The following is a 23,966-nucleotide window of genomic DNA, read 5'->3' on the forward strand; positions in this document are numbered from 1 at the left end:
CACTAACATGATGTAACATTGATGTAACGCTGTAACATTGATGTAAAATAAATGTAACGCTGTACATTGATGTAACGCTGTACATTGATGTAACGCTGTACATTGATGTAACGCTGTACATTGATGTAACGCTGTACATTGATGCAACGCTGTACATTGATGTAACACTGTAACAATGTTATTAACATCACATATAGAGGAAAATGTGCATTTGTCATCTGAAGAGAACATTTTCAAAACATCACAAAAAAAACACACAAACACGCTGAAACAAATGATGGTGAGAAAAGAAGAGAGAGGCCTACCTTGCTCCGCCATCATCATATGTGAAAATCCTTTTAGGGAACGAACGAACGAGAGAAAGATGGAGAAAAAAGGAGAGAGAGAGAGAGAGAGCACTTCAGAACCTATTTTTCAAATACTATATAGGTACAGTATTGTGATGGCCCACATTTTCCCGTGAGAGAAAGTATAACATTTATTTAACTAGGCAAGTCAGTTAAGAACAAATTCTTATTTACAATGACGGTCTACTCCAGCCAAACCCTAATCCGGACGACGCTGGGCCAATTGTGCGCCGCCCTACGGGACTCCCAAACACGGCCGGTTATGATACAACCTGGAATCGAACCAGGGTCTGTAGTGAGATTTAGTGCCTTAGACTTCTACACCACTACATAAGCTTCCCACAGCTTATGTAGCCTTCTGAAATAGTTTAACTTAAGAAGTAGCTATGTAGTAGTACAGACATCTTTGTAGGAGTATTTAGGTTATAACAACATGACTGCCAAAAACACACCCAAAAATATTTTCCATCCTAAGAAATGCTATGTTTTTATTAGTACCATGTACAGATGTATGTAGGATCTTCATTTGACTGACAACTTTCCAATGCAAGAAATAAAAACATGTCTAGTGTATTAGAGATTTAAAAAGGGTTCTGAAGTTTGTAAGTTCCACTTAGATATGTTAGACTTGATTTATCAACCCCTACAAAAATGTACATTAATTATAATCCACATAATAATTCATATTTCCTGTTTCTCTGGGATAATTTTCCTGCTGTTGCAAACTGGCTCAAATTAAGATCCTACATCTGTATATAACAAGTGGTCAATGATTTTTATATTTCTAAGAGGAGATGGTTTTCCTCTGAAAAGTTACCTGGAATATTGTCGTTGACCTCTGGAAGAAGAAGAAAAAGAACAAAGAAGAAAAGAAAGAGTTACATCATTAGAATCCCTCTTATTTCATTGGCAGGAAGTCTATCACGTAAACCTGACACACCTGACACCTGACACACCTGACACCTGACACACCCAACACCTAACACACCTAACACACCTGACACCTGACACACCCAACACCTAACACACCTGACACACCTGACACCTGACACACCCAACACCTAACACACCTAACACACCTGACACCTGACACACCCAACACCTAACACACCTGACACCTGACACACCTGACACCTGACACACCCAACACCTAACACACCTGACACACCTGATACACCTGATACACTTGACACACCTGATACACCTGATACAACTGACACACCTAACACACCTGACACCTAACACACCTGATACCTGACACCTAACACACCTAACACACCTGACACCTAACACCTAACACACCTGACACACCTGACACTGTCCTGTTCATGGATATAGTGAGTGTATGTTACAGTAAAATATATTACATTGGAGGGAATATATTGTAGCGAGAGAGAACATCACTGTCATCATCTCATCTGTCCCATCCTGTGAAAGGGGATCAGATCACCAGAACAGCCCTTTGACCCCCAAATACATCCAGAAAAACATTGAGGAAGCATATTTCTGCTTCAGTAACACTTACAGGTAAACAAACACACACACACACAGCTGGGACATAAATATAAGCTAGCAGAAGCACCAAATCCCTGTTAGCAGGTGGTGAATTTATGATGAAGGCGTGTGAGTAGGAGTGAGAGAGGAGAGATGAGTGCTATTAATCCTCTCTGTCCCATACCTTTGGTTGTCTCTCTCTGCAGACACAAACTCTACCAAACAGACAACTTTCCTATTCATTAGAAGACCTCATACTTAGGAAGTTGCAATATTAAAACACTTCTGTACATGTCATGATAAACCTTTGACTTGTATCTTATGCCAGGAGCTTTTCCTGATCAGGTCATGTGATCAGGATACTTCATGTCCCATCTTGTCTTATTGGTTTTTAAAAAGCTGAGAGAACTCTCACACAGGCTGAGGATTAGAGCTTGGGAATTGGGTTGGATGGGTTGGATTTTAATCAGCTATGTTGTGCTAGGACAAACAAAACAAATTGTGCACCCCTTGTGGTCCCCAGGAACGAGTTTGGCGTCCCCAGGAACGAGTTTGGCGTCCCCAGGAACGAGTTTGGCGTCCCCAGGAACGAGTTTGGGGTCCCCAGGAACGAGTTTGGGAATTGGGCCATCGGTACCAGGCCAGGGCTGAGACAAGACAGCAGAGACACACCATTAAACAGACCGACAAGACATTTGTTTTAGGGAGAAAAATACAAATGCAGGCAGGGCCAGTTCAAATGATTTAGCCATATTGGATGCAGCGTCTTTTTCCATTGTTTTAGAATTGAAACCTTGACAATATAATAACGTGAAAACTATTAAGATGAAATGGTAGCTTTGGTTCTTTCCCACCAATCTGTCTCAGTGTAAGTCTGCTGATTAGCCCCGACCACAGGCAGTGATTAAGAAAGGAAATTATCACCCGTCTAATTGAGTCGGTCTCCATTAAAGGCTTCAGAGATGTGTTAGAGATTAATTTAAATCATTTCACGATCCAGATATTAGATATGTATTGGAGATGTAGAGATTCAACTCAAATTATTTTTACCAGACAGATATTACTTACGTATTAGGTATTAATTTAGTCACCGAGCAAATTCCATCTGTCTGAACATAGGACAAGCTGTTTAAATAGCACGCGTGTGCCTGCGTGCGTTTGTGCATGTGTGTGTGTGTGTGCCTGCGTGCGTTTGTGCATGTGTGTGTGTGTGTGCCTGAGTGCGTGCGTACGTACATGTGTTCGTGAGTGTTCAATGTAATCTCCTCTAAATCTCCTCTTCAGAAGGGGTCCTCTAGTATTGTCTGGTGTCAATAGAGTGTTGAAGCCCACAACGTAACCTCCTGACCGTGGCATTCAAATGGCTCAGTCCCAGGAGAGGACACTGAGGAATTAGCCAGATTAGAAAGAAGAAGGGTGTGTGGATGGTGTGAGAATGTGACGTGTGTGTGTGTGTGTGTCCCTCTTCATTTGTTTTTAATCTGACCTACTCTTAAAATGACAGACTATTTCTATAGTATTGTTTGGTTTTTCCCACCAGTGGACACACACACACACACACACACACATACACACACACACACACACACACACACACACACACGCGTCTAGTGAATAGGTTTGCGCTGAATGTTTTCTCTTCATTCTTCATTGAACTATTACGTAGCGGATACATGACCATTAGTCTCTACTAGGGCTGTGGTGGTCATGACATTTCGTCAGCCGGTGACTGTCAAATTACTGTCGGTCTCAAAGTAATTGACTGTTAATTAACATAAACACATTTAGCATCTCTTGGCGTCCACACATTCCACATTCTACATTTAAAAAAGTCTAACAAACCCATTTAATATAGCCTACACCTTCACAATAAATCCATGTAATATAGCCTACACCTTCACAATAAATCCATGTAATATAGCCTACACCTTCACAATAAATCCATGTAATATAGCCTACACCTTCACAATAAATCCATGTAATATAGCCTACACCTTCACAATAAATCAATTTAATATAGCCTACACCTTCACAATAAATCCATGTAATATAGCCTACACCTTCACAATAAATCCATTTAATATAGCCTACACCTTCACAATAAATCCATTTAAAATAGCCTACACCTTCACAATAAACCCATTTAATATAGCCTACACCTTCACAATAAATCCATGTAAAATAGCCTACACCTTCACAATAAATCCATGTAATATAGCCTACACCTTCACAATAAATCCATGTAATATAGCCTACACCTTCACAACAAATCCATGTAATATAGCATACACCTTCACAATAAATCCATGTAATATAGCCTACACCTTCACAATAAATCCATGTAATATAGCCTACACCTTCACAATAAATCCATGTAATATAGCCTACACCTTCACAATAAATCCATGTAATATAGCCTACACCTTCACAATAAATCCATGAATTATTTTTAGACAGATCTAAAGAAAAATGATAATGTGAAAATGTAGTGTATTTCAGAAGAACAGAATAGCGTACTCTGAGTTGTCCTTGTGTTAGGTCCTGATGTGGCTATGACATATGGCTGTGGGCTACACTAGTTCATTTAGCAGAAATTCCGTGCCATTATTTTTGAACAATTGAACAAAGCTGAACAAAAAAAGAGCTGAATAAAAAATAAAGGATATTTTCTCCAAAGGATTTGAGGGTTGTGCACACATGCAGCTATTCTGTGTTGAGCAGTTAACAAATAAATAGGTACTCTTGTATGCTTAATTAAGAGTTATTCATATCATTTTAGTTGTTCTACGAACGTTGGGCTATACAGTGGGGAGAACAAGTATTTGATACACTGCTGATTTTGCAGGTTTTCCTACTTACAAAGCATGTAGAGGTCTGTAATTTTTTATCATAGGTACACTTCAACTGTGAGAGACGGAATCTAAAACAAAAATGCAGAAAATCACATTGTATGATTTTTAAGTAATTCATTTGCATTTTATTTTTTGATTTTTAATACATTGTAAGGCTGCCTGATGCGACTCTAATGATAATTTGAAAAAAGTTGCTTGAAAGGCATGAGCTCAGCTTTGTTTTTTTTTTTGCGCAGGCTGTACACACTTCATCAGTCTCTGATTCACAATTTGACAAGAACTTGGTAATGCCTTGAATTTCCCTGTAATGCACCTCCCCCCACCCCCACCCCCCCCCCCCCCAAAAAAAAAACATGCCTTTTGCGGCCAGTGGCTATTGTTCCCTTCTCCCTGAGTGCTGCATGCTCGGACACACCTCTCACTCACAAGGCTCTCCATCACAGGCTACAAGTGAAGACAGACACTTCTAGGATGCAACTGCGTGCGTCCTTATCCAATTCCGAGGTGCATAATGAAGATATTGTAAGAACTGTCCACATTTACTTTTCGTCAGCCAACAAGATGAGTAGGCCTTATGAACAGCAAAAGCACTAGCCTATGTCAATTTACTATACTCCATTGTTCAAAAGTTGTGTCACGCCCTGACCTTAGTAATCTTTGTTTTCTTTATTGTTTTGGTTAGGTCAGGGTGTGACATGGGTGATGTATGTGTTTTTGTACTGTCTAGGGGTTTTGTAGGTTTATGGGGTCGTTTACTATCTAGGTGTTTATGTATGTCTATGGTTGACTAGAGTGGTTCTTAATTAGAGGCAGCTGTTTATCGTTGTCTCTAATTGGGAACCGTATTTAGGCAGCCATCTTCTTCGGGTAATTCGTGGGTTATTATCTATGTCTAGTTGCCTGTGTCGGCACTGGTTATATATAGCGTCACGTTCGTTTGTTGTGTTGTAAGTTTGATTTAGTGTTCTTCCTTCATTAAATATAGAAGATGTATTCATATCACACTGCGCCTTGGTCTCCTCTCTACGACGATCGTGACAAGTTGACCTATTCTATTCTGTGCGAGAAATAAATATTCCAAACACATTCGGGGACAGCTGTGGGATACGATAGTGTCACGTTCTGACCTCTATTTCCTTTGTTTTGTATGTAGTTTGTATGGTCAGGGCGTGAGTTGGGTGGGCAGTCTATGTTTGTTTTTCTATGATTTGGGTATTTCTATGTTTCGGCCTAGTATGGTTCTCAATCAGAGGCAGGTGTCATTAGTTGTCTCTGATTGAGAATCATACTTAGGTAGCCTGGGTGTCACTGTGTGTTTGTGGGTGATTGTTCCTGTCACTGTGTTTGTCGTCACAGGATAGGACTGTTTTGCGTTCTCACATTTCTTGTTTTCGTTAGTTTGTTCATGTGTAGTGATTTATTAAAATATGAATAGCGTGGTGGTTATGGTCCGCTTCTCCTCCTCCTACAGACGAACGCCCTTACAGAATCACCCACCGCAACAGAACCAAGCGGCGTGGTAACGGGCAACAGCGGCACAAGGAGGAATGGACTTGGGATGATGTGTTGGACGGCAAGGGTTGCTACACATGGGAGGAGATCCTGGCGGGAAAGGATCGCCTTCCATGGGAACAGGTGGAGGCAGCGAGGAGAGCAGAGGCAGCCGGAGAGAGGAGCCGGCGATATGAGGGAACACGGTTGGCAAGGAAGCCCGGGAGTCAGCCCCAAAAATGTCTTGGGGGGGGGCTAACAGGGAGTATGGCTACGCCAGGTAGGAGACCTGAGCCAACTTCCTGTGGTTACCGGGGGGCTAGAGAGACCGGGCAGGCACCGTGTTATGCTGTGGAGCGCACGGTGTCCCCAGTGCGGGTGCACAGCCCGGTGCGGTACATTCCAGCTCCGCGTATCGGCCGGGCTAGAGTGGGCATCGAGCCAAGTGCCATGAAGCCGGCTCTACGCATCTGGTCTCCAGTGCGTCTCCTTGGGCCGGCTTACATGGCACCAGCCTTGCGCACGGTGTCCCCGGTTCGCCTGCATAGCCCAGTGCGGGCTATTCCACCTCGCCGCACTGGCAGGGCGACCGGGACCATTCAACCGGGTAAGGTTGGGCAGGCTCGGTGCTCAAGAGCTCCAGTGCGCCTGCACGGCCCGGTCTATCCGTCACCACCTCCACGCACCAGCCCTCCGGTGGCAGCTCCCCGTACCAGGCTGTCTCTCCGGCCCATCCTTGCAGGGGCTCTCTCCTCTCCAGCGCTGCCGGAGTCTCCCGCCTCTCCGGCGCTACCAGAGCCTTCCTCCTCTCCAGCGCTGCCGGAGTCTCCCGCCTGTTCGGCGTTAGGAGAGCTACTCAGCCCAGCGTTGCCGGAGCTTCCCGTCTGCCCAACGCCGCCAGCGCCGCCCGTCTGCCCAGCGCCGCCAGTGCCGCCCGTCTGCCCAGCGCCGCCAGTGCCGCCCGTCTGCCCAGCGCCACCAGTGCCGCCCGTCTGCCCAGCGCCGCCAGTGCCGCCCGTCTGCCCAGCGCCGCCAGTGCCGCCCGTCTGCCCAGCGCCGCCAGTGCCGCCCGTCTGCCCAGCACCGCCAGTGCCGCCCGTCTGCCCAGCGCCGCCAGTGCCGCCCGTCAGCCAGGAGCCGCCAGTGCCGCCCGTCAGCCAGGGGCCGCCAGTGCCGCCCGTCAGCCAGGGGCCGCCAGTGCCGCCAGTCAGCCAGGGGCCGCCAGTGCCGCCAGTCAACCAGGGGCCGCCAGTGCCGCCAGTCAGCCCAGCGCCAGCGCCGCCAGTCAACCAGGGGCCGCCAGTGCCGCCAGTCAGCCAGGGGCCGCCAGTCAGCCAGGGGCCGCCAGTGCCGCCCGTCTGCCAGGAGCCGCCAGTGCCGCCCGTCTGCCAGGGGCCGCCAGTGCCGCCCGTCAGCCAGGGGCCGCCAGTGCCGCCCGTCAGCCAGGGGCCGCCAGTGCCGCCAGTCAGCCAGGGGCCGCCAGTGCCGCCAGTCAGCCAGGGGCCGCCAGTGCCGCCAGTCAGCCAGGGGCCGCCAGTGCCGCCAGTCAGCCAGGGGCCGCCAGTGCCGCCAGTCAGCCAGGGGCCGCCAGTGCCGCCAGTCAGCCAGGGGCCGCCAGTGCCGCCAGTCAGCCAGGGGCCGCCAGTGCCGCCAGTAAGCCAGGGGCCGCCAGTGCCGCCAGTCAGCCAGGGGCTGCCCGAGCAGCTGTCCCTCTGTCCCGAGCAGCTGCCGCCCCTCTGTCCCGAGCAGCTGCCGCCCCTCTGTCCCGAGCAGCTGCCGCCCCTCTGTCCCGAGCAGCTGCCGCCCCTCTGTCCCGAGCTGCTATCGCCCCTCTGTCCCAAGCTGCTGCCGCCCCTCTGTCCCGAGCAGTTGTCCCTCTGTCCCGAGCAGCTGCTTCACCTCTGTCCCGAGCTGCCCCTCTGTCCCAAGCAGCCCCTCTGTCCAGTTGGGTCATTGAGAAGGGTGGCCATGGTGAGAAAGCCACGGAGGCGGACAATAAGGCGGACTAAGACAATGGTGAAGTGGGGTCCGCGTCCCGCGCCAGAGCCGCCACCGCGGACAGACGCCCACCCAGACCCTCCCCTATAGGTCAAGGTTTTGCGGCCGGAGTCCGCACCTTTGGGGGGGGGGGTACTGTCACGTTCTGACCTCTATTTCCTTTGTTTTGTATGTAGTTTGTATGGTCAGGGCGTGAGTTGGGTGGGCAGTCTATGTTTGTTTTTCTATGATTTGGGTATTTCTATGTTTCGGCCTAGTATGGTTCTCAATCAGAGGCAGGTGTCATTAGTTGTCTCTGATTGAGAATCATACTTAGGTAGCCTGGGTGTCACTGTGTGTTTGTGGGTGATTGTTCCTGTCACTGTGTTTGTCGTCACAGGATAGGACTGTTTTGCGTTCTCACATTTCTTGTTTTCGTTAGTTTGTTCATGTGTAGTGATTTATTAAAATATGAATAACCACCACGCTGCGCTTTGGTCCGCTTCTCCTCCTCCTACAGACGAACGCCCTTACAGATAGATCCCAAATTAATACAACCACTAGCATCAAACTTTTTAAGCAATGAACAGAACTGAATGTTTAAAATGTGATAAACTGTTAAGCTTACATTATAAGCACAGCAATGCGGCAGTGGGCATCATTCACAAGTAATAATATATCAACCACAAGTGATAGGCTAATACTGTCACCCATCAGACTATTCTTGATTTAATCTTGTCTTTACATATAATAAATGTTGGAAATACCATCCATGTAGGCTATAGTCATGTTGTAAAGATAAGAAATGTGCTTAATATTAGGAAAGTTGAGAAATAAATATAGTATGAAAAGCTGATGGTATCCTCCTCTTTTTAATAGAGGCCATCACTCTGTTTTCTCGTGCAATTGCATAGCCTATAGAAGTGTTTGATTAGATGTTCGATTACATAGTCTAGAAGCTTCAGTAATAATCTAGAAGCTTCAATTATAGTCTAGAAGCTTAAGTAATAATCTAGAAGCTTCAGTAATAGTCTAGAAGCTTCAGTTATAGTCTAGAAGCTTCAGTTATAGTCTAGAAGCCTCAGTTATAGTCTAGAAGTTTAAGTAATAATCTAGAAGCTTCAGTAATAGTCTAGAAGCTTCGGTTATAGTCTAGAAGCTTCAGTAATAGTCTAGAAGCTTTGGAAATAGTCTAGAAGCTTCAGTTATAGTCTAGGTGTTTCAGTGTGTAGGACTATCCCAGATTGGTGACATAGGGTGAGTGGTGCGTTCTGTGGGCCTAGGAGTGAGTATCTGTGGTATGTGTGTGTGAATGTAGACTGTATTTACGTTTGTCTGAGTGTAGATTCTGTATTTACGATCCAGCAGTGTTATACTATATATTTAAAGCAGCAGTACCTTGGCACGCCGTCCACATAAATACGTCTCGGCCCCAGTAAAACGATTTTAATTTTCCCATGATTGTCTGAGCTCCTTGTTCACAGCCTCAGCCCGCACACACACACACACACACACACACACACACACACACACACACACACACACACACACACACACACACACACACACACACACACAAACAAACACACACAGGTCCAGGCCCCGCCCCTGACTAAGCCTCCTATCAGCGGTCTGCAGCAAACAGCACAGACAGGGAAAGCAGTCATAAATCAGCTGGAGAAGAGCGTCTGCTGTCGGGTTGTAAATCAGGGTGAGACAGAACCTCACACAACCCAGGTCGCTGCAGCCCTGTCAAGCCTCGCTTCATGTAGCAGGGGGCCTGGTGATGGAGGACTGGGAGTGGAGGTCTGGAGGAAGCAAGGTGAGGTATAGCATCTCTTGCTATCGATAGATAGATGGGCTTTTCCACTCGAGGTAAAACACTCAGACAAGGGGTTTTAACTTTGTCCATTACATACAGGTCAGCCATGTTCTTTTCTTTGCAGTCTTTCCTGAGGATTTGTCTGCAGTGAGAGAGAACCGGTCACCAGAGTTTGACACACAAACACACACACACACACACACACACACACAGTTATACTCCCTCAATTCAATCATGGAAGGAAACCAAAGCAGCTTAAGGCCTAGATTCAATCAGATCAAGTGTTAACTGGCTATAGCCGACACTCGCTGTGTAAAGAGAGAAAACACTAACCCAGGGGTTCCCAAATGTTTTCACTCAGGCCCCCCTTCCAGCAATGCTATACATTTTGCAATGGCTAATGTAATATTTGAGTGACTAACAAAATCTAAGGGCAAAAAAAAAAGTTGGGGCTGGCATGGGTTATAAATATCTCTCTAAGGTATGCGATAACTGACATGACAAGAGGAACTGATGATCCACTACCCAATTTGGAAATTGCACCTTGTACTTTCTACTATTACAACTTTCAAGAGTAAGTTGATTTATTTTTATTTTTTTCGGGGGGTGGGGGGGGCACTGCCTTGCAGCTTGGGAACCACCACTCTAACCTACTAAAGACACAGGGCAATAAGTAACAGGGAATATAAGAAATAGCATTACCCTCTAATAGCTCTGATTTTCTCACCGGGTCTGAAATTAATTCATGGAAAAGCCAATGAATGGATTACTGTTGTTTCAGCGGACCTTAATAAATCATAAATGAATTTATTCACTCTCCGTTTAGAAATGAAAACGCCTTTCTTATGCTCCTTCCAAGAAATCATGCTCCTTCCAATTACTATGCTCCTTCCAATTACTATGCTCCTTCCAATTACTATGCTCCTTCCAAGAAATCATGCTCCTTCCAATTACTATGCTCCTTCCAATTACTATGCTCCTTCCAATTACTATGCTCTTTCCAAGAAATCATGCTCCTTCCAATTACTATGCTCCTTCCAATTACTATGCTCCTTCTAATTACTATTTATAAAAATAATTTTGTTGTCTGACCATGAACAATACCTGCTGGGGAGGAGAAGAAGAGAAGATGGAGGAGAAGAGGAGATGGAAGAGAAAAGGAGATGGAAGAGAAGAGGAGATGGAGGAGAAGAGGAGATGGAGGGTTGTGATTGAGTCAAAGCAGTTCCAGAATGTTCTGGAACACAAAAGGATGTGATTCTAACACCTGCCATTGCGTGATTGGGGAAGAAAAGGGCTCAGGAACCCCCCGTTCTCTCTATAGGCATCCTTATCAGTGCCTGCAGGGCGGCCCCATGAACCTGAACCTCGGTGGCTAGCCATGCTGCTAACCGCGGACAGATTAGCACTCTACTTTTGCAACCACACAGGGATAATAACACACACTGAGTCAGAGAGATGACTGAGTCAACAACAAAGTCAGAACGTTTCAAAGTAAGTCCAAGAAGCCTTTGGAAAATCATAAAAATTATCTATTGACTAGGACGGAGGAAGGAAAGACATTAAGGTTCAAGACTAAACTTACAGTTATGGACATACTACACTAACGGGCACAAGGTTTAGACCTACTCATTCAAGGGTTTTTCTTTATTTTGTTGTGTTCTACATGGTCAAATAATAGTGAAGACATCAAAACTATGAAATGACACATGTGGAATCATGTAGTAACCAAAAAAGTGTTTAACAAATCAATGTTGATGTCTTCACTATTATTTGACCATGTAGAACACAACAAAATATAGAAAAACCCTTGAATGAGTAGGTCTAAACCTTGTGCCCGTTAGTGTAGTATGTCCATAACTGTAAGTTTAGTCTTGAACCTTAATGTATTTCCTTCCTCCGTCCTAGTCAATAGATCATTTTTATGATTTTCCAAAGGCTTCTTGGACTTACTTTGAAACGTTCTGACTTTGTTGTTGACTCAGTCATCTCTCTGACTCAGTGTGTGTTATTATCCCTGTGTGGTTGGAAAACCAGAGTGCTAAATTATCCACGGTTAGGAGCATGGTTAGCCAAGGAGGTGCAGGTTCCTGTGGCCGCCCTGCAGGCACTGATAAGAATGCCTATATTTTGCCCGATAGCATAGGTAGACCCTCAGGAAAAGTAAAGGAAATTGAAATCAGATGGGGTTTTTTTTATATGTTTTTTTTAAGGGGTGGATCAGCTTAATATTGCGGAAAGAATGTTGCTTCCATCAATGTAATTGTCTGCATCATTGAAATCAGATCTTACCTTCATTGCAGAAACAGCCCTTGTATTCCGTTTTGGAACAGTCACACAAAGGTTCCCCATCTACCACGGAGCAGCTCCCGCCATTCTCACACGGGTTCTCCGTACAGTGCCGGTCCGACTCCAGACGGACCCTGAGGCTGCTGAGGAGAACCGGTTCCGTGTTCCCATACTTCAGATCCATGATAGTTCCTCTGAAGGGCGGGGCGTCGCACGCTGTGGGCAGCGTGAGCGCCGAGGTGCGGATATCCAGCGGAACGCCGCCCAGGAAGAGGTCACTGATTATCTTCATGTGCTGGCGGCTACCTCCGGTGGGCCGCACCTCGTCTGTCTTGACCTGGCCGTCCAGCCCCAATACCGTCCGCAGGCCGTAGCGGCTCAGTGTGGCAAAGTGCCAGCTGCTATCATTAACTCTCTTGTCGGACACCACGGCGATATCGGCGCAGTCGATGCTGAAGCGCAGCTGCAACTTGCCCTCCACCACCATCAGCTGCAGGAAGTCGCAGTGGCCTCCGTCGTCGAAGTACAGTAGCAGCGCCGTGGACACGTCCGTCTTGAACTGGAAGCTGAGGTTGCTGCGCGTGCTGGCATCCCAGCGGAGGTAGCGGGCCCACTGGCCGGGGGCCCCGGTGAACTCCAGGCTCAGACACACACCCAGGAGCGCCAAGAGCATCAGCTGTAGTCTAGCAGCCAAGCCCAGAACATCCATGGTCAACAAGGAGGAGGAGGTTGAGGAACAGGGAGAAGAGTAGGAGGAAGAGGAAGGGGAGGAGGAGGATGAGGTGGAAGGAAGGAGGAGGAAGAGGTGGAAGGAAGGAGGAGAGAGAGTAGGAGGAAGAGGAAGGGGAGGAGGAGGAGGAGGTGGAAGGAAGGAGGAGGAAGAGGAGGAGGAAGGGGAGGAGGACGATGAAGAGAAAGAGGAGTTTATATTCCTGAATGCTTGGATAGCATTGAATTGGGTATGGTTTAAAAGTTTTAGAGTTAATATCCAATTCTACAGGGACTATCCACAGTCGTACACAAGTCCACTCAGAGATGTTTATTGCTGCTAGTACAACAGGTGTCTTTTCACAATGAGTAGTTGGGCTAACAGTTGTAATTTCAGCTGTCTTTCCTCCTGAAGAAGGGAGGAGAGAAGAGAAAAAAACTGTTCCTCCTTCCGCTGGGTCAAAGTTCAACCGTTTTTAATCAGTTACAGTCCAAAGAGGTTGCTATGGGGAATCATGGCGTGAGGTCCGATTGGACTGACTCTACTTTTTGTCAGGTTGACCAGGACATCCTTCTTCATGTTGCCTGCTGGGATGTGTAGTTCACAGGGGAGCCTCTGGATCTCCTCAGTTCCATCACTGTCAGACACAGGGAAGCACAAGAATTACACTCAGGGAAAACACACACACACACACAAACACACAGTATTGATTTTCACACCATCCCATAATCTGTACACTTTTCAAACACAGACTGATATTTTCAGACAGGCCTTCTTTTTCCCGGCTACTACTTCAGACCCATCCAGACCCCCTAAAAATGTTTAAAATTATTTTAAAAATCTAATCTTAATTCAGTATGAAAAAAGAATGAAAATGTATGCACTCACTACTATAAGTCGCTCTGTATAATAGCGTCTGCTAAATGACTAAAATGTAAATGTACATTTTGTAAACGTTTTGTCCACACTGCTAAGACGAGCTAATTGTCAAACACAGACAAATACCCGTAGCCTACTATTGAAGCATAATAACTAAAAGAAAGATCTGTGTGTATAATTCATTGTATCTGATGTTAGAGATACTATTGCCGTTCACCAAACCTCATTAAAAGTGTCCGTTTTTCCCCCCAGTAAAGGTTGTTCAGCGCTATCGGTCATCTGCTAGGTAAATTAGCACCATTATTCTGCTGCCAGTTTATGAATATCAATCGGGCCAGGATAGAAAGACGTCCCTTATCTGATGGCCAGGGAAATGAACGGGGCTTTCTGCTGACTGCACAATACGGTGGGAGAAGAGACATTAGAATACTAGAGACCTAAATATGCAGGGCCAGAAACAAGAGACACCCTAATAGACCAGCAGCATTAGCTGGACATTATTTAATGGGTGGGCCTGCAGAAATGTGGGTGTGCAATGAAAAAAAACAGCTAACTTTCTGTATTTCTACACATTTAGCAATGGGGTAAAAATAAACATGTGCATCTCATGTTATGCTACACATTTAGCAATGAGGCTGAGAGACGTTTTTACATTTTTAAGTTAATATACGGTGCCATCAGAAAGTATTCATTCTCTTTTACTTATTCCACATTTTGTTGTGTTACAGTCTGAATTCAACATGGATTAAATTGTAATTGTTTTATTACCCATCTACACACAATATTCAAAAAAGTTAAAAAAAGTTTGAAGAAATGTTTGCAAATTTGAGTCAGAAAATTATGTTCATATGATAGGTAAAATATACAAAACCTTGCAGAGAGCCTATCCAACTGACAAGCTCTAATAAAAAAATGGAACAATTGGAACCCAGACACAAAGAACTGATGTTGACACAAAATGGAGGGAATGTTGAAACATAACTGACAATTAAAATGTAAGCTTAATCCAGTATAAACTAATGTATAGAATTTATTAGACAAGAGACAAAATTCACACATTCTACCGCACAATGGCAGAGTCATGTCTTAAGTGTAAAACTAACAATGACTCAATAATCCTTCTGGGAATGTTATGAGGTAAAAAGTAATGGGCGGAGTTAGAAAGTTGTCTGTCAGAAGTATTACAATGTCAATGTACTTTAAATCCGTCTGCATATTTCAAGACATGGCATAAGGAAGTCCAGTGAGATACCCGTTGGGTTGCACGATGGTTTTCTCGTTAATCGTCTTGAAGAAATGTCTACTGAACTGGAAATCAACCTATCCTCCATCGTTAACACAATGTAAAACGTCAAATGCAACAGTAAATGATGAAAGTGTTTGGGCGACAGAGAGACAAAATGATGCAGTCTGAGGCCATGTGGAGTGCTGGAGGCCATGTGGAGTGCTGGAGGCCATGTGGAGTGCTGGAGGCCATGTGGAGTGCTGGAGGCCATGTGGAGTGCTGGAGGCCATGTGGAGTGCTGGAGGCCATGTGGAGTGATGGAGGCCATGTGGAGTGCTGGAGGCCATGTGGAGTGATGGAGGCCATGTGGAGTGCTGGAGGCCATGTGGAGTGCTGGAGGCCATGTGGAGTGCTGGAGGCCATGTGGAGTGCTGGAGGCCATGTGGAGTGATGGAGGCCATGTGGAGTGCTGGAGGTGTGAGCAGGTGGGTCTGTTTGTCTGCATCTGTATTTTGTCGTTTGTATGTCTATATTCTGTATTGGGAAAAAAAAAAAACATAAATAACCCCCGCCCCCCCAAAAAAATACATTTTGAAAAATGTATTGTAAAATTAAATACAAAAATACCTAATTTCATTAAGCATTCACACCCCTGAGTCAAATCAACTTTGGCAGCGATTGCAGCTGTGAGTCTTTCTGGGTAAGAAGTTTTCACCCTTGCATTGTGCAATATTTGAACAATATTTATAATTATTAGACAGACATTTTAAAATTGTACCATAGACTTTCATGTTTAAGTCAAAACTGTAACTAGGCCACTCAGGAACATTCAATGTCATCTTTTTAAGCAACTTCAGTGTATATTTGGCCTTCTGGTTGGGGGTTTTGCCCTGCTGAAAGGTGAATTTTTCTCCCAGCGTCAGTATTTTGCCTGTATCTCTATTCCTTTTATTTTCATCCTGGAAACCTTCACAGTCCTTGCCAGTGACAAGCATACCCATCACATGATGCAGCCACCATTATGCTTGAAAATATGAACAGTGGTACTCAGTGATGTGTTGTGTTGGGTTTGCCCCAAACATAACACTTTGTAAGGACATCAACTGAGTTAGGAAGGATGTCTGTTTATGTGTTGTGACTGGGTGTATTGATACACCATCCAAAGTATAATTAATATCTTTGCCATGCTCAAAGGGATATTTGGTGTCTGGTTTATTTATTTTTTTACCTATCCACCAATAGGTGCCCTTCTTTGCGAGGCATTGAAAAACCTCCCTGGTCTTTGCGGTGGAATCTATGTTTGAAATTCACTGCTCGACTGAGGGACCTTACAGATGTGTGAGGTACAGAGATGAGGTTGTCATTCAAAAAGCATGTTAAACACTATTATTGCACACAGAGTGAGTCCATGCAACGCATTATGTGAGTTGTTAAGCAACTGTTTACTCCTGAAGTTATTTAGGCTTGTCATAACGAAGGGGTTGCTTTTAATTTCTAATTAATGTGTAAAAAAAAAAAGGTATAAAAACATAATTCCAGTGTGACATTATTGGGGTATTGTGTGTAGGCCAGCGACACAACATCTCAATTTAATCCATTTTAAATTCAGGTTGTAACACAACAACATGTGGAAAAAGTCCAGGGGTGTGAAGTGTTTCTGAAGGCGCTGTAGTTTACATCTCCTTCCTTCTATGACCGATCTGTTCTGATCACCACTGCTGTGAACTCTATGGGAACATGTGCCGGGGGATGTCCACGGCTTCATGCACATGGTTTCATGCCTTTCGTTTGCAAACTATCGCTTCAAGGGTGTTTTCAAAGTTGAGTGTATTTATGCTAACGATGTTTTCAGTAAAGTGTTCACTGCTTTTATGTCAACTGTGTAACAGCCTAGTAGACCGACAGCCTTTAAAATGAATGAGCATTGTTGAATGAAAATGTAATGCCAGGTAAGTCCTTTAGGATGTCCATGCCTCTCATTCGTGCCATGAGAGCTGACACACATTACCCTCTATTCTGATTCATAGGTTAGGTTCTAGATATAATATATTTTATTTTACTTTTCCAAAATGCAGAGATAGAGAGACCAACAAAAGAGAAAAAGAAAGGGGTAGATGAAGCGAGAGAAGATTTGCTATGAGAGAGAGAGAGATGTTTGATTTGATGGAGTGAGATATTTGCTTTGGCAATGTAAACATGTGTTTTCCCTGAGAATAAAGCCCGTTGAATGTCATTGAATTGAAAGAGAGAAAGAGGAAGAGAGTAGATTTATTTATTAAAAAAATATAGTTACATCATCAAAAGTTAACTTTGCTTCATTTTAACAGACCTAGAAAGATATGAACCAAGCCCCCTCCTCACCCACTGTCCATAGAACCCCCATGATGCCCCACACCCCTACAAAGTCCCCCAGATGGTTCCCCAGCCCAGCTCCAGTGTGAGCCGAGCTGGCACCAGCCCCAGCAGCACAGCTCCGTCCGTGGTCAGTACACCCCGTCCCCTGAATCTCATGTTTCCTGGTCTTCCACACTGCTATTTTTGCCTGCACCAACAGGTAGTTTACTAGGCAGTCACTTCACCTGTTGGCTACACTATACCTAGGCTTTCCAACATATAGGTCCAAGGTCAGTCCTATCCCTAGACCTTTACACTACCAACCCATGAGAGAGAACCAGCCAGTTCCAAACTATCTCTTCTGCTCCTTAACCCAGATAGAAGGATCCTTAACCCAGATAGAAGGATCCTTAACCCAGATAGAAGGCTGCTAAACCCAGATAGAAGGATCCTTAACCCAGATAGAAGGATCCTTAACCCAGATAGAAGGATCCTTAACCCAGATAGAAGGCTGCTAAACCCAGATAGAAGGATCCTTAACCCAGATAGAAGGCTGCTTAACCCAGATAGAAGGCTCCTTAACCCAGATAGAAGGAGTCTTAACCCAGATAGAAGGCTCCTTAACCCAGATAGAAGGATCCTTAACCCAGATAGTAACCCAGATAGAAGGCTCCTTAACCCAGATAGAAGTGAGGGCATACAGGACAGTATGTCAACGCTGCTCTCAAACAATCAAACAGTCAGAACATATCAAACACTCACACAGTCAGAACCCTGCTGACATATCAAACAATCACACAGTCAGAACCCTGCTGACATATCAGACACTCACACAGTCAGAACCCTGCTGACATAACAGACACTCACACAGTCAGAACCCTGCTGCCATTACAAGACACTCACACAGTCAGAACCCTGCTGACATATCAGACACTCACACAGTCAGAACCCTGCTGACATAACAGACACTCACACAGTCAGAACCCTGCTGCCATATCAGACACTCACACAGTCAGAACCCTGCTGACATATCAGACACTCACACAGTCAGAACCCTGCTGACATAACAGACACTCACACAGTCAGAACCCTGCTGACATATCAGACACTCACACAGTCAGAACCCTGCTGACATAACAGACACTCACACAGTCAGAACCCTGCTGACATATCAGACACTCACACAGTCAGAACCCTGCTGACATATCAAACACTCACACAGTCAGAACCCTGCAGACATATCAGCTTGATGTGTGTCATCGCTGGGATACGCTGCTCCATGACACTGTAATAATGTAAGGACAAGCCAATTTTGGGCCATCAGCGTGTCTAAGGAGACGTAGTTGTTGAGTTGTTGAACAAAATATCTAGTTTTAAAATGATTCAGACCGTACATAAATGTTGACAGAAGCGGGTGTCATCTGAGTTTTAAATGTCAATCCTGTACCTTTCTCAGAGGAGATATCTACAGTAGAACTCACTCACCAGCAACACACACATAGAAAGCTTGGCTTCCACCCAGTAGGGTTGGACCACAGGACAAAGGCCCCAGCAGTCAAAATGGACCCACTGGACCGGGAACACACTGAAGAGGGATAAATAGGGTTAACTTATCATAAACTTCACCCTGGCACTATCCCACACACTTTATCTCTGTTGTGTGTGTATGCATGTGAATGTGTGTGTTTGTCTCTGTGTGTGTGTGTGTGTGTGTGTGTGTGTGTGTGTGTGTGTGTGTGTGTGTGTGTGTGTGTGTGTGTGTGTGTGTGTGTGTGTGTGCGTGTGTCTGTGTGTGAGTGTGTGTGCGTGCGTGAGTGTGTGTGTGTGTGTGTGTGTGTGTGAGTGTGTGTGTGCGTGCGTGTTTGTGCGTGAGTGAGTGTGTGTGAGTGTGTGTGTGTGTCCCGAGAGGTGGATGATCAGGGTTTAAATGGACCATAGGAGTCTGCCGCTCCCCACAGGGAAGACAGACAAGGACAAAGGCAGTTGGACCATTAGAAAACAATAAGCAATGTAGGGATGTGAGGGAGGAGAGGGAGGAGAGGAAGGAAAGGGAGGAGAGGAGAGGAGAGGAGAGGAAAGGAGAGGAGAGGAGAGGAGTGGAGAGGAGAGGAGAGGAGAGGAGAGGAGAGGAGAGGAGAGGAGAGGAGAGGAGAGGAGAGGAGAGGAGAGGAGAGGAGAGGAGAGGAGAGGAGAGGAGAGGAGAGGAGAGGAGAGGAGAGGAGAGGAGAGGAGAGGGGATAGAGGGAAGAGAGGAAGGAGAGGGGATAGAGGGAAGAGAGGAAGGAGAAGGGACAGAGGGAGGAGAGAGAGGAGACGGAGGAGAGAGAGGAGAGGGAGAAGAGGGAGGAGAGAGAGGAGAGGGAGAGGAGGGGATAGAGGAAGGAGAGGAAGGAGAGAGATGAGAGAGGAGAGAGAGAGAATTGAGGAGAGAGAGGAGAGAGGAGAGGAAGGAGAGAGGAGAGGAAGGCGAGAGGTGAGGAAGGAGAGAGGAGAGAGAGGAGAGGAAGGCGAGAGGAGAGGAAGGAGAGAGGAGAGAGAAGAGAGGAAGGAGATAGGAGAGAGAGGAGAGAAAGGAGAGAGGAGAGAGAGGAGAGGAAGGAGAGAGGAGAGGAAGGAGAGAGGAGAGGAGAGAGAATCTGAGAGAGTCATGTTAATAAGATCTGACTCTTCATTGGCCCTCACTGTCATGCAGACACAGCTCACTGACACAATACTGCAGGTGCTACCTTGATTACACACTCTAGACACTGCAACAAAATGTCCTCCATGGCAGTCAGCTGATATGATGGAGGAAGAGAAAGGTGGGATGTCTATCTCTCTCTCTCTCTCTCTCTGTCAGTTTGCCTGTCTGTCTTTCTCTCAGACAGAGAGAGAGAGAGAGAAAGAGATAGCGATGTTCCACCTGACCCACTCATGCATCCTCTCCGACAGAGGACACGGTCACTCGGAAGACACGGTCTCTAAGAGGACAGTCTCTAGGAGGACAGTCTATAGGAGGACACGGTCTCTAGGAGGACAGTCTCTAGGAGGACACGGTCTCTAGGAGGACAGTCTATAGGAGGACACGGCCTCTAGGAGGACACGGTCTCTAGGAGGACAGTCTATAGGATGACACAATCTCTATTAGGACATTCTCAAGGAGGACAGTCTCTAGGAGGACACAGTCTCTATTAGGACATTCTCAAGGAGGACACGGTCTCTATTAGGACACGGCCTCTAGGAGGACAGTCTCTAGGAGGACACGGTCTCTATTAGGACAGTCTCTAGGAGGACACGGTCTTTAGGAAGACATTCTCTAGGAGGACAGTCTCTAGGAAGACAGTCTCTAGGGGGACAGTCTCTAGGAGGACACAGTCTCTATTAGGACAGTCTCAAGGAGGACACGGTCTCTAGGAGGACATTCTCTAGGAGGACATTCTCTAGGAGGACAGTCTCAAGGAGGACAGTCTCTAGGATACAGTTTCTAGGACGAAAGCAAGGTTCCCGTTAAATTGTTCTCACCTGTAAAATGTAGTTTCAGTTATGAGCAAAGGAAAAGAGGGAGGGAGAGAGAGAAGCAGACACAGACAATCTTGTGTCCAACATCAGCCATTACACTGAGAAATAAGTGAAGCAACCTGCAATGGAGGGAACAAGGAAAGGAACCAGGAATGGAAGGAAGAAGAGAAGGAACCAGGAATGGAGGGAAGAAGGGAAGGAACCAGGAATGGAAGGGAGAAGGAAAGGAACCAGGAATGGAGGGAAGAAGGGAAGGAACCAGGAATGGAGGGAAGAAGGAAAGGAACCAGGAATGGAGGGAAGAAGAGAAGGAACCAGGAATCGAGGGAAGAAGAGAAGAAACCAGGAATGGAGGGAAGAAGAGAAGGAACCAGGAATGGAGGGAAGAAGGGAAGGAACCAGGAATGGAGGGAAGAAGGAAAGGAACCAGGAATGGAGGGAAGAAGGGAAGGAACCAGGAATGGAAGGAAGAAGGAAAGGAACCATGAATGGAGGGAAGAAGGGAAGGAACCAGGAATGGAGGGAAGAAGGGAAGGTACCAGGAATGGAAGGAAGAAGGAAAGGAACCAGGAATGGAGGGAAGAAGGGAAGGGAAGGGAAGAAAATGAATGGAAATGTAGTTTTTCTGTAGTCATTTTTTCTGTAGTCATTTTTTTTGTAGTCATTTTTTATTTGTCTAGTATTTGAACAAAAACATACAAACCCAATAATACACATATTCAAATTTGGCACACAGCCACAGAGCCACACAGCCACACAGCCACATAGCCACACAGCCACACAGCCACACAGGGACACAGCCACACAGCCACACAGCCACACAGCCAAACAGCCACACAGCCACACAGCCACACAGCCACACAGCCAAACAGCCACACAGCCACACAGCCACAAAGCCAAACAGCCACACAGCCACACAGCCAAACAGCCACACAGCCACACAGGGACACAGGGACACAGCCACACAGCCACACAGCCAAACAGCCACACAGCCACACAGCCACACAGCCACACAGCCACACAGGGACACAGCCAAACAGCCACACAGGGACACAGCCACACAGCCACACAGCCACACAGCCAAACAGCCACACAGCCACACAGCCACACAGCCACACAGGGACACAGGGACACAGCCACACAGCCACACAGCCAAACAGCCACACAGGGACACAGCCACACAGCCACACAGCCACACAGCCACAGAGCCACACAGGGACACAGCCACACAGCCACAGAGCCACACAGCCACACAGCCACACAGCCACACAGCCACACAGCCAAACAGCCACACAGCCAAACAGCCACACAGCCACAGAGCCACACAGGGACACAGCCACACAGCCACAGAGCCAAACAGCCACACAGCCACACAGCCACACAGCCACACAGCCAAACAGCCACACAGCCACACAGCCACAGAGCCAAACAGCCACACAGCCACACAGCCACACAGCCACACAGCCACACAGCCAAACAGCCACACAGCCACACAGGGACACAGCCACACAGCCACACAGCCAAACAGCCACACAGCCACAGAGCCACACAGGGACACAGCCACACAGCCACACAGCCACACAGCCACACAGCCAAACAGCCACACAGCCAAACAGCCACACAGCCACACAGCCACACAGCCAACAGCCACACAGCCACACAGCCACACAGCCAAACAGCCACACAGCCACACAGCCACACAGCCAAACAGCCACACAGCCACACAGCCACACAGCCAAACAGCCACACAGCCACACAGGGACACAGCCACACAGCCACACAGCCACACAGCCAAACAGCCACACAGCCACACAGCCACACAGCCACACAGCCACACAGGGACACAGCCAAACAGCCACACAGGGACACAGCCACACAGCCACACAGCCAAACAGCCACACAGCCACACAGCCACACAGCCACACAGGGACACAGGGACACAGCCACACAGCCACACAGCCAAACAGCCACACAGGGACACAGCCACACAGCCACACAGCCACACAGCCACAGAGCCACACAGGGACACAGTCACACAGCCACAGAGCCACAGAGCCACACAGCCACACAGCCACACAGCCACACAGCCACACAGCCACACAGCCAAACAGCCACACAGCCACAGAGCCACACAGGGACACAGCCACACAGCCACAGAGCCAAACAGCCACACAGCCACACAGCCAAACAGCCACACAGCCACACAGCCACAGAGCCAAACAGCCACACAGCCACACAGCCACACAGCCACACAGCCACACAGCCACACAGCCAAACAGCCACACAGCCACACAGGGACACAGCCACACAGCCACACAGCCAAACAGCCACACAGCCACAGAGCCACACAGGGACACAGCCACACAGCCACACAGCCACACAGCCACACAGCCAAACAGCCACACAGCCAAACAGCCACACAGCCAAACAGCCACACAGCCACACAGCCACACAGCCAAACAGCCACACAGCCACACAGCCACACAGCCACACAGCCACACAGCCACACAGCCACACAGCCACACAGCCAAACAGCCACACAGCCACACAGCCAAACAGCCACACAGCCAAACAGCCACACAGCCACACAGCCACACAGCCACACAGCCACACAGGCACACAGCCACACAGCCACACAGCCACACAGCCACACAGCCAAACACCTACTACCATAACCCTGTTCAAAGGCACTTCAATATGTTGTCTCTGACCATTCACTCTCTGAACGGCACACACACACACAATCCACGTCTCAATTGTCTCGAGGCTTTAAAATTATTATTTTTTAACCCTGTCTCCTCCCCTTCATCTACACTGATTGAAGTGGATTTTGATGTTTTGTACCCCCTAGTGTATAATACACACATCTTTCATTTCACAAGAGTAGAACTAAAAAATGTACTTATTATAAATGGAGATTGTGTTATTATTATTATGTTTGTTTGATATGTAGGTCTATGTGGGTTTTTTATTATTACTGATGCTTTATATTTATTATTGGTGCATCTCTTTCACCCTGAATTTTGATTCTGTCATTTGACACCCATGT

At 46.7% G+C, this 23,966-nt stretch overlaps 1 protein-coding gene across 1 annotated transcript in view; it reads right to left on the reverse strand.

The window, feature by feature from the left end:
• Window positions 1–23,966, reverse strand: part of LOC110505895 (neurexin-3a-like) — a 614,746-nt gene that overhangs the window by 587,274 nt on the left and 3,506 nt on the right. Inside the window, exons 2-4 of the mRNA XM_036963045.1 lie at window positions 12,276–13,618; window positions 1,165–1,185; window positions 306–335 (exon numbers count right to left, since the gene is read on the reverse strand). Of these exons, the coding sequence (XP_036818940.1) occupies window positions 306–335; window positions 1,165–1,185; window positions 12,276–12,981 (757 nt within the window). The 5' untranslated portion in view covers window positions 12,982–13,618. The remainder of the gene's footprint in view (window positions 1–305; window positions 336–1,164; window positions 1,186–12,275; window positions 13,619–23,966) is intronic.

Source organism: Oncorhynchus mykiss, chromosome 25 (assembly GCF_013265735.2).
Source record: "Oncorhynchus mykiss isolate Arlee chromosome 25, USDA_OmykA_1.1, whole genome shotgun sequence".
In the NCBI taxonomy this organism is placed as follows: domain Eukaryota; kingdom Metazoa; phylum Chordata; class Actinopteri; order Salmoniformes; family Salmonidae; genus Oncorhynchus; species Oncorhynchus mykiss.